Source organism: Electrona antarctica, assembly GCF_951216825.1.
Source record: "Electrona antarctica genome assembly, chromosome: 10".
Lineage (NCBI taxonomy): Eukaryota > Metazoa > Chordata > Actinopteri > Myctophiformes > Myctophidae > Electrona > Electrona antarctica.
This window is the reverse complement of record NC_136791.1, coordinates 19,687,596-19,709,176: the sequence shown is the minus strand read 5'-3', so window position 1 is coordinate 19,709,176 and position 21,581 is coordinate 19,687,596. Positions and strand designations below refer to the sequence as shown.

At 44.4% G+C, this 21,581-nt stretch overlaps 1 protein-coding gene across 1 annotated transcript in view; it reads left to right on the top strand.

Annotated features, from left to right (window-relative positions):
* LOC306930755 (uncharacterized protein) overlaps positions 1–12,616 on the top strand; it is a gene marked incomplete at both ends in the record, with an annotated part of 49,475 nt that extends 36,859 nt beyond the window's left edge. Inside the window, 2 exons of the mRNA XM_079511850.1 lie at positions 6,142–6,305; positions 12,596–12,616. Of these exons, the coding sequence (XP_079367976.1) occupies positions 6,142–6,305; positions 12,596–12,616 (185 nt within the window). The remainder of the gene's footprint in view (positions 1–6,141; positions 6,306–12,595) is intronic.
* Between the last annotated feature and the right edge of the window lie 8,965 nt (positions 12,617–21,581).

Sequence of the window (21,581 nt, the reverse complement as noted above, 5' to 3'; positions counted from 1 at the left end):
ATAACGAACCAATTGTCAGTTAACACATAAATACAGATATATCGCAAGAACATCTTATGCTGAAATTTGCTAATGCCTCACCATCTTGCCGGGTCATCCAGCTTCCTGACCTTCCTCTTGATCCTGTTTCTGTAGACTCAAACTATAAATACAAAAAAATAAAAAGGGGGTCAAACTCCTGGGATGGGTACGGAGTGTGAGGTATGCACACAGGGCAAGTTTACTCAACACAGAAACAGGCAGGCAGATGCCATAGTCCAGTAATAATGTAATTTGACCTCTAACTAATTGCAAAAAAAACAAACTCAACTGATTTTGCATCTTCAATATATCCTGAATAACAGAAAGAAAGTTGCCTGGAATTGTCTGAGGGGAAAGTGTTGAAAATGGCCTGTACAGTATGGCCACCATTGACATCCTATTATAAGGCAATATTTTCTAAATTTCCTTATGCTTTAAGTAGCATGTGACATATCAAACTAGGTTGTGGTCATGATGCTGAAGCCATTCCAAGCATTAGTTTTGCATAAAAACACTCATTGGGCTAAATTTGGCCATAGCAACTTGCCAAAATGTAATGAGGTCAGCACATTTGGGCAAGTTGCTATGGCCAAATTTAGCCCAATGAGTGTTTTTATGCAAAACTAATGCTTGGAATGGATTCAGCATCATGAAAACCCCCTAGTTTGATATGTCACATGCTACTTAAAGCATAAGGACATTTAGAAAATATGACCTTATAATAGGATGTCAATGGTGGCCACACTGTACAGGCTATTTTCAACACTTTCCCCTCAGACAATTCCAGGCAACTTTTTTTCTGTTATTCAGGATATATTGAAGATGCAAAATCAGCTGAGTTCGGTTTTTTTGCAATTAGTTAGAGGTTGATCCTGTATTTTCCATAGATTTCCTGTACTACCAGGGCAAAAGCCCCTCTTGAGTTAGTGCATACAGATCTAGCTGGCCCAATAGAGCCTGCAGATATTGACGGATACAGATATGCTATTGGATTCACTGATGATTATAGTGGGATGATATTTCCGTATTTTCTTTGAGTGGGGGTGTTGACTATATATGCAAAGCTATGTTGACGTCATCACGTGCCTGCATGCACGTCTACCTTGTGTTCTAACATCTACCTGCGCATGCGCAAATAAACATTCATTCATTCCTGTCTGATAACTTCATTGATGAGCCACGCGTTTCATTGCTGTGACCACCAACCACTATACGCTTTATTAATATGGCTAATAATGCAACATGAGCAAAGACATGTTACGTCATGATGATGTACAATGATAAGAGTGCCCCTCACTTCACACAGGTGTGAATTATTTAATTGTAGAATAGGCTTCAAAAAATAGAGCAGTCATACTATTAATATTGTTTGTTGTGTAATGTTACACAAGGCTGTAATACACAGCATATCTCTAAATAGCAAATAATGTACAAATGCCTTACATTTAATTTCAAAGAGGGGATGTTATGGTGTTTAAAAATAAGAATAAGAAGTGTTTAACCTGTAAACCTTAAGGAAATGGCAACCTGTTAATTAATACTATGGTTTATTATTATTATTATTATGTACAAAGGTATTTTTTTACTTCTAAAGTGATGCCTGCATGTAACCTGTTAATTAATACTACGGTCTATTAATAATAATAATAGTAATTATTATTATTGCAAAATGTAAAGTGGTACCTTTTACCCCTAATATGATGCACTATCATGTGACAAAAGCCTTGAGCCTTACTGACAGAACTCGTTGCAAACTGTTGGTCTCCCCTCCCCCACTGCTGCTGCAGGCAGCAGCAGCTAATAATCACTTGTAAAGCATCTCTATCAGCGACGCCCCCAGGGGTCCGCGGACCCCACTTTGAGAACAGAATTCACCAGCAAAAAAAAAAGAGAAAACATTTTTGGAAAAAAATAAAATAAAATCTGAATTATTTCGCGGACCCCCTGGCTATGCGTCGCGGACCCCCAGGGGTCCGCGGGAACCCCAGGGGTCCGCGGACCCCGCTTTGAGAACGGTGTTCTGTGACCAGCAAGCAGGTTGGATGATGGATCCAGGCTACTTGTCTGTGTGACTCCACACATGCTCCACACTAACTGCTAATCACACAGTCACACCAGGCGACAATTGGGACTAATTAGCTTCTAGCTATGCTCTGCCTAGTGTCTGCAGAGTGGGGGAGGGGAGACCAACACTTTGAGACAAATTAATGAACAACATGCAGTGACTTTATATCGTCCGTCCACGCAAATAATGTCCAGAAACATGCTTGATATAAATATTGATAAATGTACTTAAAGTACCAAATGTAAAAGTACTCATTGTGCAGAATGTGCCATTTCACAAGTTCAAAATGTGTACAAAATCTATTGAAAATAGCCGATCTACAAGCTCACAATGCGTCACAACGCGACGCATTGTGAGCTTGTTGATCGGCTATTTACAGTACTTAAGTAAAAGTACTTAGTTACTTTCCACCACTGTTCAGTTACCAGTGTTGCGTTTGAGTTTGAGCAAGTCCTGAGCATTCTTGATAAAATATGTGCGGGTTATCTGTTTAAACACAAGATGCATGATCACTCTACTAAAAAATATATACAGAATCAAGTTGTAAACTTACCTTACGTTTGTCGTGTCTTCCACTCTGCTTCCACTGCACGCACCAAAGTCAGTTCCTGTGATAAGTTGTTGCCAACTCTTGTGAGAGAAATAAGCCAACCCACCTCCAAAAACAAGCCCAAAACAAGCCAACTCTTAGCGAGAGAAATAAGCCAAATCTTCCCTCGAAAAACAAGCCAAAACAAGCCCAATAATATCGCCATATAATACTAATAAATAAATATTTGATGCATTTATCATTATAAATACTATCTATGTCTATAATTATTAATTAAACAAGCCAACTTTGGTGGGAAACGAGCCAACATGGCAACCCTGCTGCATACCTGTGACACGTGACTGGCCTGTCTCTTCTCATTGGCTAGAAGTGTGCAAACTTAAGCACACGTGCTGTACCCCGTTGTAGTCGCTAGGGGGAGCACTCTTAGCACTCCTTAGCACACCTGGGAGACTTATAAGACCATGTGGGCCACTTCAGAAAAAAAGCTCGGGGCATTCCACTACACTGTTCCGGATCGATTTAAATGCTAAACTTTGTGGGGACCCATACTTGCGTCCCCACATGGTAAATGGGTCCCCACATCGTTGGTGTGCTAGCATATGCAAGACCCCACATGGTAGGCAATACAAGCCCACACACACACACACACACACACACACACACACACACACACACACACACACACACACACACACACACACACACACAACGGATGCGGACAGAGGTGAAAAGTCTCGCCCATGCCTCCTTCCAGACGAGCAGCGATTGAGAGGCGTGCATTTTATTTTGGATGCTGCGGAGAAGTTGAGGGAACGACGGCCGTGGTCGCGGTCCTGTGAAATTGTTCCGCACACACGCCCGCGACTGACTCGACCTGGATTGTGTTGAGCTTTGTGTTGAGCATTGTTTTACACTACGCGGCCGTCCGTCCGCACCCCTCATGAGCAGACATTCCAGGTGACTAAAATGTGACTAAAACTAAATGAAGTTTCATTCCAAAGACTATGACTAAACTAAAATAGAAATTTGCTGCCAAAAACAACAGTGGTATTTAGTCAATCGATCAATGGACTGGAATAAATGCTCCCTCAACTTGCGTTTTTTTTTTTTTTTTTTTTCACCCTCTCCACCCACCAAGGCCAGCAGGTATCACCTCTGTATCTATATTTAGATAAGAATGTATGCTACATGTACTGCAAGAACATGTAACATGTCTGTTTCCATCTCCTGGGGTTATACTCTCCTGTCATGTTCAAGGCTAATGAGCATTATTTTCTTAAGCCTCAATGAAATCTTTAGTGGCTCCGCTAAATGGGCCAGAATCCATAATGGCTTGCGTACACGTACACCCCGTGAGAGACAAATTCAGCATTTTCCGCAATAATTCTCCATTGCATGGTCATCAACAACACGCACCTGGCTGTCTGACCTCCTCCTGTCTACGGAGGGACAAATGTAAATTATATTACTGCAAGTCTGTACTGTTTTCCATTCATTAACATCCCCAGGCCGTCAACTGTACCAAAGGAATCTGTGACCCTTAACCACCCTGAAGGAAATTACACAATTAAGCAATATTACACAAGAGCCAGGTTATAGGTTGTGTGAACACGCACAGACCACCATGGTCTTTTAAGCAAGGCATTGGCCATCAGTAGCAGGGTTACACACCGGCATTCCGAAGACTGCTGTTCCGACTCATCGCCATTACGACGCACCTAGGGTGGCCAGATGTCCCTCAAATGATCAAACTGTTAATTTGAGGGACAGAAGTATCGCTTATTCGAGTATTCGACCATAGGCCTAAACTATCATTTTGTTATTAAACCCCTCTGGCGTCTCACATTTTGTTTTAAAATGCCAATTTTGGTCATGGGTGGTATGGCTGACTTAGTACTGTAGCCCAGGGGATATTTCTCATGGCATTTAACAGGCTTAACACATCTTGCTGAAAAAGACGAGAGATTTTATTAGGGGACTATGGCATTTGAACACTGATGCCTGTCAGTCAAAATGTGGGACAGGGTCTCTCTCGATTTGTGGGACGCCTGAAATGTCTTGGAAATGAGGGACTGTGCCATGCAAAGGGGGACATCCGGTCACCCACATGCACCGCATTACTAACCCTGTCCCTAACCCTAACCGCATGCAGGAGCCACGTAGTCGGAATGGCGTTGCATCGGATTGCTACTCTGTCTCACAGTAGCAGATTGCTCTTGTACCGGGAATGTTTCACGTCCCAATGTATTGTAACTGTCAGTTGCGCAGCAGGATGTAGAAAGAAAACATTCCCTGGGTTAAAAAAGAAAAAAGGTTTTTAACATAAATGTTTTGCACAGTATTTGCTATCCAATGGCAAACTGTGACTGCCATAAGATCTTACGGCAGTCACGATCGAGTCAAGATATAGGCCTTTTGCAACACAACACATTGCAAGTAAACCTCAAAATAAATAAATATCAAATAAGCAATCAATTTATAACTGAACACAATCAGTAAGGCAATCAAGAATTAGTATAGTCAGCGATTTGTATTAGCCCTCAGCCATGCGAGGCTATTATAACAAAGACATGGAAAAACAATCTATTAACTGTCCAATGGTGAAATCTAAGTTAATTTATAATGGCTGCTGGCGTCAGCAAACTGGGTGACTTCTAATGTCATTGTCATACTAGTATATTCAGGTCCTGAATATACTAGTACACTACAACACCACTCAGTTCACACGGGGGTGATTTTTTGTTTTCCTAGGGAAACACAAGCGAAGGCCAGACGGCAGCAGCATATACTCTGAACTGAGTGGGTGGGCACTATTTGAGCGGATGGACAGGGCAGCTATCTATTATAGAAGAATTCATGGCTCTGAAATTGGATGCCAGTGATTTGAGAAGCGGTTTTCACTTATTCTCCAAAGGGAATTGCTGTCTTTGATAGCGAGGTTACCGTACCAACAGATACAGGAGAAAGAAACAACGGAATGTATGTAAGCACCTTGTGAAGCATGGTGAACGATTAAGCACATCTGTCTCTTATGCCATGTAATTAAAACACGCTGCAGCATGCACACAATCAAAATAAATAATTTGCCCCGCAGTAAAATGGACAACAAGATAATGAAATTAGGAATGAATGAAACTCTGTACAAGTAATGCAGACATATTTTTGAGTGGTGTAAACCACTCCTACAACTGGCTTTGTTAGTTTGTCTGTCTGTTCGTACCAAAAAATGAGAATGGTTGCTATGGTCACCCAGTTCACACGGGTGTGATTTCATTACGTCAGACCACAGCTGATCAGTCTATATAAGACCTTACACCACTCAGTTCACGTGTGTGTGTGTGTGTGTGTGTGTGTGTGTGTGTGTGTGTGTGTGTGTGTGTGTGTGTGTGTGTGTGTGTGTGTGTGTGTGTGTGTGTGTGTGTGTGTGTGTGTGTGTGTGTGTGTGTGTGTGTGTGTGTGTGTGTGTGTGTGTGTGTGTGTGTGTGTGTGTGTGTGTGCCTAGCCATTATAGGCATAGCAGAAAAATCCAATGTGAGTGCCTGTGATGCTGTCGCCAGTGTGAAGCGGACCGATGACACGGTGACCAGATCCCTCCTGTCCCTCCTAGGAGAGACGGAGCAGCAGGTGACAGAGCTGCTAGCTGCACGCCTGTACTGTGCACAGAGGGTGAGGCACTCTGTTAGGGCCAACCATAGACATATAAGGCTAGATGGGGTCAGAGTCTCTGACGTAGTTCACCGGCGGCCATCTTGTCTCGGGGCATACAGTAAAATGGACAAAACCGCATCTGCTTGGCACTCTAGCGCCTTTATTCTGAAAGAAATCCCTGGGAAAAGTAGTGTTAAGGCTTCATGTCAGAGCGCTCCATTCATGTTCATCCAACATGTACCATACAGGAATACACCAAGGCATTTAGCTGACTCTATAGAGCGCCGAAGTCCTGATGTCAATCGCTCATCCCCTGGTTCACGGAAGTTTCTCTCTATGCAGAATAACATGGGGTCATCTTAAAATCGTCTCATATAAGAATTGTGGTCCAAAAATAAACAAACTGACTGACTGTCTTAAACGATACAAAGACATGTCACGGTTGTCACCGACAATATCACCAAGACAGTCAGTCAGTCATATTTGATACAGTCTGTTTCTAACTAACTAATTCGGCAGCAGTAACATTAGTGTTTTCTCTGTCAGTTCAGTTGATTCTTCATATCCATATGAGTGAAACGGCCGGGATGATTTGTTCATTTTTCAAACACAGTTCTTATATGAGGCGATCTAAAATCCCCCTATGGGGATTACAATGCAAATACAAAGTGCATGAACCCGTGGACTTAGCGCCCTCTACCGATATTGACATCAGACTTCGGTGCTCTAGCCACATGGCCAAAGCATTTCCGGGGGTCCCCCAGCCAAAACTGTTGAGAATCCCTGTATTAAATAAGGACGCACGTCACGTCATAAATAGTGTGACAAAGTCAAATAGGAGAGGTTCACTGCTCTACTTTTAAGCAGTGCCAACCGCTTCTAAGAGTGACCGTGTGTGTTTGTCTGTCCTAAATCAAACGGAGTAGTACCGTCTGAATACCGGCACCCACACATCAAACAGAGTAGGCACTGCTTACTCACATGTAGGTAGAATAATGTTATTTCCTTGTTAGGATGAATATAGTACACAGATCCCTTTGATTCTGCTTTTGTACCCTGAAGATAATGTACAGACACTGTTTATAGTTCAATAATGCATCATTAAATATGTGTGTTTTGTTGTGTATGGATACTTTAATGGATACCTGTTTATTCTACTGACAACTGCTTTTACTTGTTAGGGTGAAGACAGTGGCAATACCGTCCCTGTTTCTTCAGTTCTGGGCATATCGACACCTCCCATGATTGAGAATAGTGTTGTCCTTCTGCCTCCTATCAGGTAAGATCTTATTTGGTCAGCAACACTCATACAGTGAGTGGTATAATTGTAGCCCAGATTCTTCTTCAACAAAGATGGCGAAAGCAAACATTCCTTGTTCGGTACTCAAAACACTGAAGTCCTTAATATAACCGCAAGCACGGGGGCAGGCGCTAGTCTGAGGTGCGGACGCATGTCGAACCAATGCTCCGTTGAACCATAGTATGCCTCCCGGTATAAATAATAGTATTGCAGTGTATTCAGTAAGTGTGAACTCTGCTGGGAAAGTAGGGTGACTGCTAAAGAAATCATGAAGTCAGTATTGTATAATTATTTTCGGACATTTTCTGTAAAGCAAAGCATAGTCAAAATTTGGTATCAATAATGTTTTTATCATGTAGTGAAAGAACAATGCGGGGTGTATCAACCGCATGGTGTGGGAGAAATGCCATTTGGGACAAGGAATTGGAGATAAAGGCGATTGAAAGAAACTGATACAATGGGTGAGGGTGCATGCACAGTTCAAGATGACACGCTCCATTGCTGTTGACAACCTAGCAACCCAACTTATAATTATCGGCCCTCACAAATCACACGTGTGATGGGCGCCTTTGGGGGCACACACAAAGTCAATGCATATAGACTTGGCTGCCACATGACGTCCGGATGCTTAAAACGTGGGGGCCTGCTTAAAGCAATGATTAAAAGTCCATAGTCCTGCCACATGACATCACACACGAAAGGCAGACGTTGGCCCTCAAAAATACATTTAAACTGCTGACCGGAAGGGTGCGAGGTCTTGTGAATTGTATTTTCTTTAATACAATGAAAAGAGACCATTTTGATCTCTTATCTACTGCTCACTTTAAGATTGCCTCAAAGATAAAACAAAAAATACATACATGAAAAATCATAAAAAACACTAAAGGTCTCCACCTTTGCAGTAATTTACCTCTCCCTCTCCCAGTTCTTGTTTCCTGAAGTCGTCTTTGTTTCTGTTTTAATTCCTGGATGGAGAACGATTTGGCGTAGAAGTTCTCTTTCTTTTTCTTTTGTGGGCTATGTCATTTTTTCTGCTCATGGCTGCCAGTTCCCACTTAATGTTGTGTGGGAGTTCTGATTGCTCTACTCCGTACTGTATAACTGCTGTCTTGCATAATGTCTTCAGACTAGGGCTTATGTCTAAAATGTACAGGTCTGACACATCGTTGTCCTGGTCAACTTCATTATCTTCCATATCCACTGGAACGGATGTGTATATGCATCCTCCAAAGAGGATGATACGATCTCCCACCATGCAGCAGCCCATCCTAGTCTTCCATGAACACGGGACCTTTCCCCTGGGCTTAACCTTCTTCCAGTTGAAGGTCTCTGGATTGAATTTCCACAGATCATTGAAGGTCTGGGACAAAACATAGTTGTGGCCACCAAATATATACAGCTTTCCATTATACGCAAAGGCTGAATGAGACGTGCGCCCTTCTGGACAAAGCACGGCTTCATCCAGAGGCGTGCTCTCCCAGCAGTTGGTCTCTGTGTCAAACACGCTGATGTTGTTGTAGTTGAATTGGTCCCCTCGGCCCCCAAACACAAACATCTTTGTCCCTATGATGGTGGCAGAGTGACATAATGAAGGAGGTGCTGGAGTGCCTCTGGTGCAAATTAAAGACCAGGCCATCGTGGCGGTGTCCAACTTGTAGACGTCATTAGTGCATCCTTCCAGGCTGGTGTATCCTCCAAAAATATACATGACCATCCCCAAGACGCAGGCTGAGTGGCCGTCCCTCGACTCTGGAACAGTCCCATAAACCATGGGCTTGAACCATCTGTGGGTGTCGACGTTAAACGCACAGATTATGTTGCAGCCCTGTATGTAAGCGAACCCTCCCCAGATGTAGATGATATCTTCTATCAGCACAGCTGTGTGGCCCCAGCGCTTGAAGGGAACCTCGAGGGGATTCTGTTCTATGCCAGTAGTTACTGGGGACAACTTCAGCCAGCGCAAAGACACCGAGTTAAAGACGTGCACATCAATGGGATCCCTGGTGTACCATGCGAAGGAGTACACCGTATGCGCCACTGCCACAGCAGCATGATAGCTCTTCTTTGGTCCTCCTTTCAGGTGCACAGTCCAGCGCAACATGTCGCACAGCAGCGCCTCTGAATGAAATCCTGTTGTCTAGGAACCACTCAGTGAAAGAATGGAATGCTGTTCCGTGCGCTGCCAAATATATTGGTACTGCGGCCCAAACGTCATGCAAAGCTGGTCCAATCCAATGAAGCTCATTGGGTTGGGTTAGCTCATTGTCCAGGGCCCACCAGGAGTTCACATGGATGGGTCTTTAACTCAAGGAATGCAGAAATGAAACTTTTCTTTATCTCACCAATCCACACTACATGTGATATATGTTGCTTTGGTCCGACGTACTAACAGTCCGACACTACTTTGGTCCGACGTCCCACCCCAAATCCTAACCTATCCCTGACCGCACGCAGAAGCCATGGGTGAGTATTTACCGGCCACGCATGTGTCTTAACCGTTGGCCACGCATGTCGAAGCCACGGTTGAGTCTTAACCAGCCAACGTGTGTCAGACTGTTGGTACAGTACGTCGGACTAACTTCTGCCTCTCGTTATACCTTTCAAACCAGGAGCTACCTCTGTGTCTCATTATTAGTTGTTGCTATACATGTAGCAAAAATAATAATTATTATTATTTTCATTTTTGAATACGAATTTTAGTACAGCGGATTACCAAAAAATTGTGCACTTTTTCAAAAAAGCATGAAACTTTTACCATAGTTAGATGATACCATGAGGTGTATTTTCAGATGTGGAGTCAAGTCTGATTTGACCTCTGAGGCCCGGGAGAGGTCAAATTCTAAATGGCTGCCGAAAATATTGAAAAATGCTTAACTTTGGAACCAAACACTGTAGAAGAACATTTAAGGTGTCATTTCCCACTCATTTTTAAGTGCCCAGTCAGTTGGTGATACTTTTGAGATCAATAGAATTCAAGAAAATACCTTCAGATCAATGTCAAGGTCAAATTATACGGACAAAGGGAAGCGAAAGGTGCAAAAAGGTGGTTTATTTCCCAAATAATGAAAGTAACAAGTGATAAAAAATAAAAAAAATTATGATGACAATAATAATTGTGATAATAACTTATATTAATACAGCACCTGCAATTGAACCAAAGGTTGCTTAACAAAACAAAAAAAACAATCAGAAACAATCAGTGGATGGAGATACGGCGAACGGACCATGCTTAGTGTTCTTTCATATCAGGATCACGTAATGGAAATACCGTACTGAAATGTCTTAACCGTCTATCTGTCTAAGTATAGTATTGGGTGGCGCCCCCTGGCTGACTCCCCTCCCCAGATCCTCGCCTTAGAGGGTTCTCGGATGAGAACTAAACCCTAACACAGTCTCCCGAACAAAAACACAGATCAGTACATGCAAGTGCAGCTTTGACACACGTGCACCGTCCAGTGCACCCTTTCTGGCAGTTACACCGGATCAGCTCATGGCAAGATTTTGCTGCTTCAGGGAGAGCTGTCCAGAATGGCTGCCACCCAGTGGATTCTTTTGTCCAACCCCAGTCAGATGGCTCTGGTATCTTTGGATCCAAGACCAGTGACTGGTTCCACAGGTTGGCCTGAAAGCAAGTCCGCTTGATGTGCTCTTTAAGGGATGCCTGGGTTGGAGGGATGTTCTCCAAAGTCCTGGACTTCTGTGAGAAAAGGTGTTTCCTAGCATCATTTACCTCCATACAGTCACTCGTTCGGTCGTACATCAGCACCACAAATCGCTCTATCAGTGACCTTGATCCTTCACTGACCTCACTTGGCATGGCCAGGAGTTCCTGCAGAGCACCAGTGACCTCTGGGAAAGACTTCCAAGTCTCCCAGGCTGTCTTCTTCCCTCTGCCAGCAAATGCAGACACAGTGTCACACCCAGTGAGGGAGAGGGAGGCACTTGGCAGGCACTTGGCAGGAGTCATTGTGGCAACGATTTGGTGAATAGCAATGTATCGGAAGCTTGGCCCAACACCAAAGGCAACCCAGAGTTCATCAGGAGCCATTTTGCTAAAAGAAGCCACTGCCAATACAACCACATCTGTATCAACTGTACGTATGGTGACCTTCTTACAACCCTTCTGCACAGCATCTGCCACATGCAGAAGTAGCCGAGTGTCAGCCTCCTCTTGCAGACATGGGGCAAGGCAGGCCACACATGAGTCAGCAGGAGAGCAGAGGACTCCACTTCCATCTGTTGCATACAGTTCCTTGCCTTGTGCGACAGGCAGACGAATGGCTTCTCGTGACAGGAAAGAAAACAACTCTGTTTTGTTTCCATCACATCGAAGGAAGTCCTGCCAGTTATTGGGCATCATATTGAGGGGAGCCACTCTTTTCCTCACGCCCTTCCCCCTTTTCTCTCTTGTTGAGGCTTTCAGACTGGCAGATAGGTATACATCCCAGACGAGGTCAACACGGGTGCTTACATCAAGTTGAGCAGAGATGTAAGGCGCAAAAACAGTTTCTCCATACTCTTGGAATGTTCTTGATGTATTTGGTTTCAGCATTTGAACCACAACTGCACCATCTAGAATAACTGCATCAGCCTTGGGAACACTGTTGTTTTCGGGCAGACTTGACTCCAGGCAGCGAAGCAGATCAGCTTTAACCCCAAACCGAAGTTTTCCTCCACTTGACAGAGCTGGGGGTGCTGCCTGGTTTTCATGGGAAAAGAAATTCTCGATGTCTCCATCTCTTGTTTGACACGAGATGTACAGCCTTGAAAAAAGACCACAGTCACTCTTCAGTGCAGCAAGTTGTGCCTTCTCTTTTGATTTGACCTTGACAGGTGGCCTGCTGAACAGTGGCAACTTATTCTTTGGAAGAGGATGTGTGATAGGTGTTGTACACTTTTCCAGCCTTTCAGTCACAAACTTGGTGTATTGCTCCTCACCAAGGGTATCAATTCTTCTTACAGTGTCAGCTATTTGGGTATCCACAATGTCTCTTGTGTCAATGACTAGAAGATCCTGGCTGTGTTCTAGAAAGGGATTTCCCATCTCTTGCAGCACTGTCACGAGTGCTTGGACCTCCTTCAGGAATTTGGCTTGTACTGCAGGTTGCTGCTCATGGTGTCTTGAGTCACTAGGTTCTCACTGTTGCTTTGTTGCCTGTTCTTCAAACTCTTTAGTGATCCTTGCAATCTCTGGCCCAGCTACCATCCAGCGTCTCAGTGCTCCTGGATTCCCAGTCAATCCAATTGCCCCCCCAGAACCTTTCACCATAGCATTATTCTGTTCATGGCACTGGTCGATTGCCATAGCAGAGAATTTGTTGGTGGTTTTGTGCACCACAAAATGTCCTGACATGAACTCTGCAAGGACATCTGGGTGTCTGTCCTTAAGAGCCAACATGTCCCGGATGTGCACGGGCAGCCACCTGCTGTAGTGCGTATGATCTAGGGCAAACATCCAGTGCACGACCTGTGTTAGGCTTTCCACGTAGAGCTGGAAGTTGCCTTCTCGAATGGACCTGATATACCGTAGAAGGAGGAGCTCCAATGACAAGGTCTTGTACCAGTAGTCAAAGTGAACACTGGCCTTTGCTCGCTGAATACACCACTCCTCAAAAGATACACTGTCAGGTGGCATGGCATCATCAGATATGCATTCGGCATTGTAAGCTTGTTGTAGGAGTGTATAGAGGCTTGCAGCCGTGACCTGGTGTGCATGACGGGTCTTGGTGACATGGTTAGCATGTATGAAGGAATTGGCAGTGCCCGAACTTGCAATGTCAGCCTGGACCAGGGCATTGGTCCAGCCACTGTCTTCAAGCCAATCACCCAGCGTCTTCAACATGGCCATTTCGATGTGTAGACCACCGAACATAATCACAAATTGATCTTCTCCATGGGTGTCTGGCCAAGTCCATTGCACTTGTTTAGCAAGAGCAAACAGTGGTTGGTCAGCAGCAACGACAGGAATCTGACCAGGGTTCACATGTTGAACTGCTCTTCTGATGATGTCCATAGAGTGGCGAATCATTGCTACTGAATGTGCATTGTCAAGAAACAGAGGCAACAGTGCATTGATTGCTGCAGGTGGGATGACAGCTTGCTGAGAATCAGCATGGTAGGCAGACCACGATATCATGCCATCAATGGTTGACGTCTCAACAGCTGTCTTGACTTTTCTGAGCCACGCATACTCATCTTCTGTTGCAGTTGTAGAAGCCAGGAGGTTGGGAGGTCTCACAGGACCATGTGATTGGGGCACAGTGAATTCCTTTGTCCGGAGGGTGGCTGGTGGCACAGCTGTGTAGGCTGATGGCAGAGGTGTCACTGACTTGGTGGAAGAGCCATCTTGACTTATCACTAGTACACCACGATCAGTTCCGCCATTTGTGTGTGACACATGCTGCATAAGGGAAATTCCTGTCCCGTGGAAGGAGTCTTTGGCTGTGGCAGAACTTGGATTATGGTCTATGTTGTCCACAGCTCCTGTTGTGAACAGTCCATCACGCAACTTTGGTGGTTTGCGTGAAATTTGGATAAAATCTGAAGGAGTAATATTAGAAAATGTATTTTACATATGTCGGCCTCCTGGTGGCGCTATAAAGAGCAGATGTGAAAAATTCCAGGCAAAGGTTTTTCCTTGGCCTTTAGGGAGTTGGCATACAAAGTTATCCACAGATCCGTGCAGTTAGAGGTAAAAACCCTTTTCGGCCAGTTATAGCGCCACCATGAGGCTGAGTTGAAAATGTTCATGTGGCATTTCTTCCTCGGCCTAGTGGGAATGTGCGTGCACAATTTCACGGAAATCACACGATGTGTTCATGATTTGCAGCATTTTGTTTGAAACTGAGCACTCCTGCGAACTTTGGAAGCCAATCTTAGCCAATCAGGATGGAGTCTGAGAAATCTGAAAGACCCGTTTCGTTGAATGGCTCTAGAGAGACTGTGTACCAATTTGCGTGATGTTTGGACCAAATCTGTAGGTGTACTGTCCAAAAACTAGTTTTGCACAAAGCGGCCTCCTGGTGGCGCTATAACAGGCCATTCTGGAAATTTTGGGGGCAGAGGTTCATCGTTGGCATCCAGGGAGTGTGTGTGCAAAATTTGGCATCGACCGGGTTAACGGTTAACGGTTTCCAAAGTTAAGCATTTTTCAATATTTTCGGCAGCCATTTAGAATTTGACCTCTACCGGGCCTCAGGGGTCAAATCTGACTTGACTCCACATCTGAAAATACACCTCATGATATCATCTAACTATGGTAGAAGTTTCATGCTTTTTTGAAAAAGTGCACAATACCTCTTGTATTGGGGTATAAGCCGCTGTACTATTTGAAGGTTTTCAGAAGCCGCTGCCTTAGGTTAGGTTTTAGAATCGGCCTCAGGTCTAAATGGGTTCAATATTTAACACACAGACACACTTGACCACTAACACTTAAAACATTTAATAAACAGCAAAAGTAGAAGAGCTAAGAGCTAGAAAAGCTTGTAAACCTGCTATTTTTGCTACTTTGGTGAGACATTGCAGTAAGACGAGGTAGGGTATTCATTTATGAAACAAACCTAAATCACACAGTTTCTGTGCAGTGGCTTGAGGACTCCTTTTTCACTACAGTTTGACATCAGGTCAAATGTTCTGATCCGACGGTGTGGCTATTTTCCTCAATGGATGTGTGTTGAAAATGAAATGCATATCCACACACTGGATTACAGCTCCCAATACTTTATTGACTAGCTGGTCAATAAGGTAATTCAGCTATTGTGCCAATATAGACTTCCTTCAATATGTTATCCTGTGCCTGGCCTAAAGGCACGTCGGACATGCACACAGCTATTCCACAGTGTGTTTCATGCATGGTCCTGCCCCCATATACCAGATCAGATGCCCACAACCTTTTTGCACCGTTTGACCGGTTTTATATTGACAATATTTATATTGAATGTTGTGGAACAGCCATGAGGGGGTTTGAAGTGGTTGAGGTCACAACATGAATATTGATTATAGGCTTTCGAGTCAATGGCAGCTTTTTCATAATGTCCCGTTAGGTTAAATGTTTGTATAATAAACAGCACAGTGCGTTTAGCTTTTTTGCATGAACAAACATTTACTGGGAGCCCTGGGCTGGTTTCCCTGCAAATCAAAAGCATCTACATATTTACACATACTGTAGCATATCCATCCAGTACAGTATGTACATGAGCTTAGACATAAGGTGGGTGAGTATAGCAGCAAGTACATGATAGACAGAGTGTGTTATACCGTTACATGATATTAAGCTAAGGTGCAGACTATCAATATGTGTGCCTGCCAGGTTCAACCACATAGTTCACAAAAGGTAATTTCCACCGGTATAATCCACAGGTAGCTTCCCATGAGGAAGAGCAAAAGCTCCAAGGACAGCCTGTTGACGGGCGGTGGTCACATGCCTTGTTCAACAGTGTAATGGTAGCCGGGTGGAAGCCCTTCATAAACCTGATGCAGTCTTGCCCTTGATGCTGTTGTACATAGATATATATAAGAAAGCTAGATGGCTCACCCGCGCTCTGGCCAATGGAGAGCGACGTTGCTACGTGGCGGCCATCTTACCTCGGGGCCACATAACATTGTGTCTGTGGGGCATGTACTTTTAAATAACCACAACTTGCTCCATTTTCAACAGATTTTCAAACGGTTTGGTTTGTTATAAACATGAGAGACATCCGCATACATAGCCGTGGCAACTACTTTACACTAGGGGGGGCTGCGTTCCCACGTGCAAAGAATTACCTCTTTTTTTTCTCCCAACGGTGCCGGCGCCGCCGCATAACAATGACAATATCATCCCTTAATTTATAAGACTACATATAGATCTGATCATGACCAGATAGACTGCTGCAGTGACACATGTATAACTCTGTAGGCAACTTTAGGAGGATGAAAGACATGAGAATGAAAGTATTACAAGTTACAACTTCTCACTTTGGGTCCCAATTTATTTTTCGCACTCTGCACTCACACTGACAACTCATGTACAACACAACAACACAACTGCTCGGCGGCAGCATGGTATCTTTCTTATAATATTATGCCTATAAGTAAAGTAACATTAAACATTTTTTTTACATACCGTGAGCGTTAGCAGCTGCAGGTGACAGGTCGAGTTCAATAACTGATCCAATCGAATTTTTAATCCACAACGTCAACGTCACAATGATGAATATGAATAATCCAATTTACATTAACCCAAAATGTCACAGTAATCCTAATCCAAATGTCACGTTGGTTCACAGTAACCCAAATGTGGATTTGCGCTCGGGAGTAATGGAGATAAATGTCTTCATGAGGCCGTGTAAATCCACTTTCTTGTCATCGTTGAGAATGTTAGAGTGGACATTCATCAGTGAAAGGTGAGTGAGTCTTTCCTGTGTCATGGTGCTGCGAAGCCAGGTTTTCAGCCGACGCAAGGCAGAAAAGGTGCGCTCTGATGAGGCCACAGAGATGGGCAGACACAGACACAACTCTATGAGCTTTTCTGCTTCTTTAAGGAGATTTCTCGTTTGTGGAAGGAGCTTGGTTACACATGCTGCTACATCTTGAACAGTTTTACAGCTAGACTCTTTGGTGAAATCACCCATCATTTTGAGCTGGAGTTCAAGGCGTTCTGTATCGATCTCATTTGGTACGTGGAGGCTCCCCAAATCAACCGCTTTCCCCGCTGCTGCCTGTATTACCGCTCTCTCTCTGTTTGCGGCTATTCTCATAGCGTTTTGATCAAATCTTCTGTTCAGCGCCGCCAACACCAAATCAATAGCCTCAGGAAATCACTGTTGTTCGGTGCTGTGCGCCACCGGTGCCAAAGCCTCAGGAGCCATGGTTTGGTGGTACCGAGCTGGGGTTCTGCTCACCCTTGGAACCGGAACGGGAACGGTATCTGCTTCTGGCGTCTTCAGGCCTGGTTGGGATGCACACTTGCGGGCCATCTCGTTAATCTGGGCATCCTCTCTCAGTGCTGTGATGCGTTTTTGGAGTGTAGCTGTGCACTCAAGCGCACCGAGCGCACTAGATTTGGGGCTCTGCAGTGTCCTGGCTACTGACTCGCAGGGCTCAAAAAGTGCTCCACAGCACAGGAGACCAAAAAAGGTTATCCGTTTCATAGCCTGCTTGTCAAGCCCTCTGATCTTTGACCTGGCATCCCCCCTTACAGTCTTGTCATCTTTTAGGATATCCAAGGTGGCCAGGAGAGTGCTGTATGATGAGATCACGCGTTTGATGGCTATCGCGCGGACGCACCACCTTGTGGGACACAGGCCTAGGATGTTGACAACCTCGTCGTCTGAGCCAAAAAGCGATTGGTACAGCTGTTTTCTTTTTGATGATTCCCTGATTACATTAGCAACACCCCGCACAAAGATCAAAGTGTCAGCCACAAGACTGACTTCACGTGCGACTTCTTGTAGAACCAAATCCAGCGAGTGGTTGCTGCAGTGCACATACAATGACTGGGGGTTTAATTCTTTCAGGCGAGCCTGGACTCCAGAAAAGCATCCAGACATATTGCTGGCACCATCAAAGCAATATCCAATAACGCGTTCAATAGGAATGTTCAGCCTTAAAAAAACATCCTTTATGCACCCAAACAGTGTCTCTCCAGTGCTGTCTTGTGCATTATAAAATCCCAAAAATAAGCAATGAGACTCGAGGTCGCTGTCAACAAATTGCAGATTAATTGAGAACTGCTCTGTGGTGCTTAGGCTACATCTGTTATGCCATCAGCTGTGAGGCCATAAAAGTTACATTTTGAGGCACTTTTGACAATATCCCTCTGGATGGCATGAGCAAACTGTTGTATTATCTCATTTTGAATAGTATTGGACATCCAATTGTCTCGTCGCAAAATCCACTCACGTTCGTTAGGTTTGTCGAATGTGCGTTCAATCATCAGGCCATATAGTATTCCATCACGCATAGTATCACCTCTGAAGGCGACTCCCTTGCTGCCCAGATATCGAACTGTTCTGAAAAGTATCAACAAAACGTTTCTTGCCGTTTGCTGTTGTTTTGCACAGGCATCAGACAGGATGGCACTGATGGGCACTTGCTTAAGTGCAACATGCTTCTCCGCGGCGTGACAATGCAACCCTGATTTCTCATGTTCTTTGAACTTTTCTTGTGCTTTACGCCAGTTTGCAAATCCCCCTTTAACAAATGTATTTCCTCCCCTCACACTGTCGTCTTTTATCAGCTTCTTTTCCACTGCTTTCACGCATGAAAAACATAGGACATGATCACTCTCCGCCACATAATGTATCCAATTCCATGTTTTAAACCAAGCCGGTTGAAAAGACCGTTTGTATTTTTCTGTCCCAAAATGCCGGCCTGGGAAAGCGAACTCTGGTGGCTGGAACGGCTCCTCAAATGGAATTAGGCTGACCACCACAGGTATGGCTGGCGGTGGCTGTGGTGGATCCACATCGTTGACGTTGTTGTTGGCGGCGGCGGCCGCGGGACCAACATTAGTCTCTGCGGGAGCAGAGCTGCTGTTGCGGGGGGCAGCGGTGGCACTGACACCGTGACAGGAGGGGCCGGGTCGGGGAAGATCATCTTCAGAACTGGAATCATGATCATCCAATATAACAGCGCCAGCACCGCTACTAGTAGTAGCTTCTGCTTCTCCTTCTCTTCTCAGACTCTTTGGAATTGGTGCCGGTTTTACAAACCAATCGGAAATGCGCTTTTGAGACATGATAGACGGTTACATTACTAGTAGTGCTGAGTCGCCGACATTAGATTATTATTGCCCAACTTGATCTACAATGATGCCCGGATGTAAACAGGAAATACACCTGTCCAGCGTGCACCGCGGTGGCCCGTGATGACGTGAATTCATTATATTATGTTAATATTGCACTAAATCCCCCACAAATAAATAAATAACCAACAACATACACATTATGCAAAACATTGTTTTTAATTATTTTAGTTAAAATGGTTATGGTATATATTTTTTCCATTCAAATAATAAAAAAAATAAAAAAAGGCAAGAAATGGAAAAATTCCCCTCCAAACCACTGGGGGTGCTACAGCACCCGCAGCACCCGTACTTCCCACGGCTATGTCCGCATACGTATATGCTTTTATACAACATTCATATAAAAAACTAAATTAAGCAGATACGCGTCCTGAATCATAGCCACGTTGACAACGTTTGTAATAAACCTACCCGTTTGTAAATCCGTCAAGATTTGAGCGAGTTATGACTGTTTTTGTTTGAGCTGCCATAGAACATTTTGTACTGTAGCCCCGAAGTAAGATGGCCGCCGGGTGAACTACGCCTTGAGCCATCTAGACTTTATATATATCTATGCTGTTGTAGGCCTGCTTGCCTGGCTGCAATTGTTTATAGGGGCATGAAGAGTGTTTGGGGTGGTGCCTGTCCTTGATCATGAAGAGTTTGTGTTTGGGGTGGTGCCTGTCCTTGATCATGAAGAGTTTGTGTTTGGGGTGGTGCCTGTCCTTGATCATGAAGAGTTTGTGTTTGGGGTGGTGCCTGTCCTTGATCATGAAGAGTTTGTGTTTGGGGTGGTGCCTGTCCTTGATCATGAAGAGTTTGTGTTTGGGGTGGTGCCTGTCCTTGATCATGAAGAGTTTGTGTTTGGGGTGGTGCCTGTCCTTGATCATGAAGAGTTTGTGTTTGGGGTGGTGCCTGTCCTTGATCATGCGCTGAACTTTGACTACATACCTCCTCTTGTACAGTTCCTGTTCACTCTGCCGATCGCACCACCTGCTGTAGGCCTTACAGAACTATTTAATTGAAGCTGTTACTATAACGGCTCCAATAAAAAAATGTCTGCCAGGCTGTCCTATACAGCCTGAGGGTGGGGGGGAGGGGGGCTTCCTCTGAACATCTTCAAGCGAAAAAAGATACTCTGTTGAGTTAGCACTCCTCAAAATACAATTTTATTCTTTGGCTTTTAACCGCACCTTTTCAATTCTTTTTTTTGTGCTTTATAAATAAAGTTTGATTTGATTTGGTTGTGTTTCCTCCTTTCTGTTTGTATGAATGCCAGCAGCGAGGCGGAGGAGGGAGAGGAAGGCCATAGGCCGCTGACCAGAAGCCAGCTGCTGAAGATCATCCACCAAAGGGTAAATCAATGTCCACCATGTCTGCTCTGAGTCTGAGACCAGTCTGAGAATGACAGCAGCAAGATCACTATGGGTTTTATCTCCCATTGGCTTTAGAGGATATCACGTTGCAGCGTTCAGACGATGGGTTTTATCTCCTATTGGCATAGAGGATTTACTTGAGTATTTCCAATTTCCAGTACTCCACTAAATTTCGGATCAAAATATTGTACTTTTACTCCATTTACTTTTTTACTTTTTTACTCATTTTTTGAGTGGTGCAACCACTCCAAGGAACAGCAATGTCCCTATGTCCCTATTCTCTTTATTCAATGTCCCTATGTCCCTATTCTCTTTATTCAGACCGCAGCCATCTTGCCAGCAAGGTGATACCTACAGTATGTGACACTTCCCATAGATAGCCCATTCATCCAAACAAAAGTCCTCTCGAATTATATTAAACAACGTCAAAATCACCAACATTCCAGCTGTAGGGAAAGCTTGAATTATCCTCTTTCAATCTGTAAAGTGTTTGTTTCATAAAAATCCACCGTAGACATTTTATGAGCTACTTCCTGTCAAGAAGCTTCTGTTCTTCCCAGCTAAGTCCTGCCCTATGCGGGAGCTAACTATCTCCGTAGACAACGCCCTGGTAAAGTCTGTCCCGACAGCCAGGAACCTTGGTGTTGTCCTGGACAGTCAGCTCTCGTTCAAAACACACATCACAGCTGTCACTAGATCCTGTAGGTTTACACTCTACAACATACGACGAATTAGACCGTTCCTCACCCAGGAGTCAGCCCAGCTCCTAATCCAGACAACAGTCTTGTCAAAACTTGACTATTGTAACTCCCTCCTTACTGGCCTACCGGCATGTGCACTTAAGCCCCTCCAAC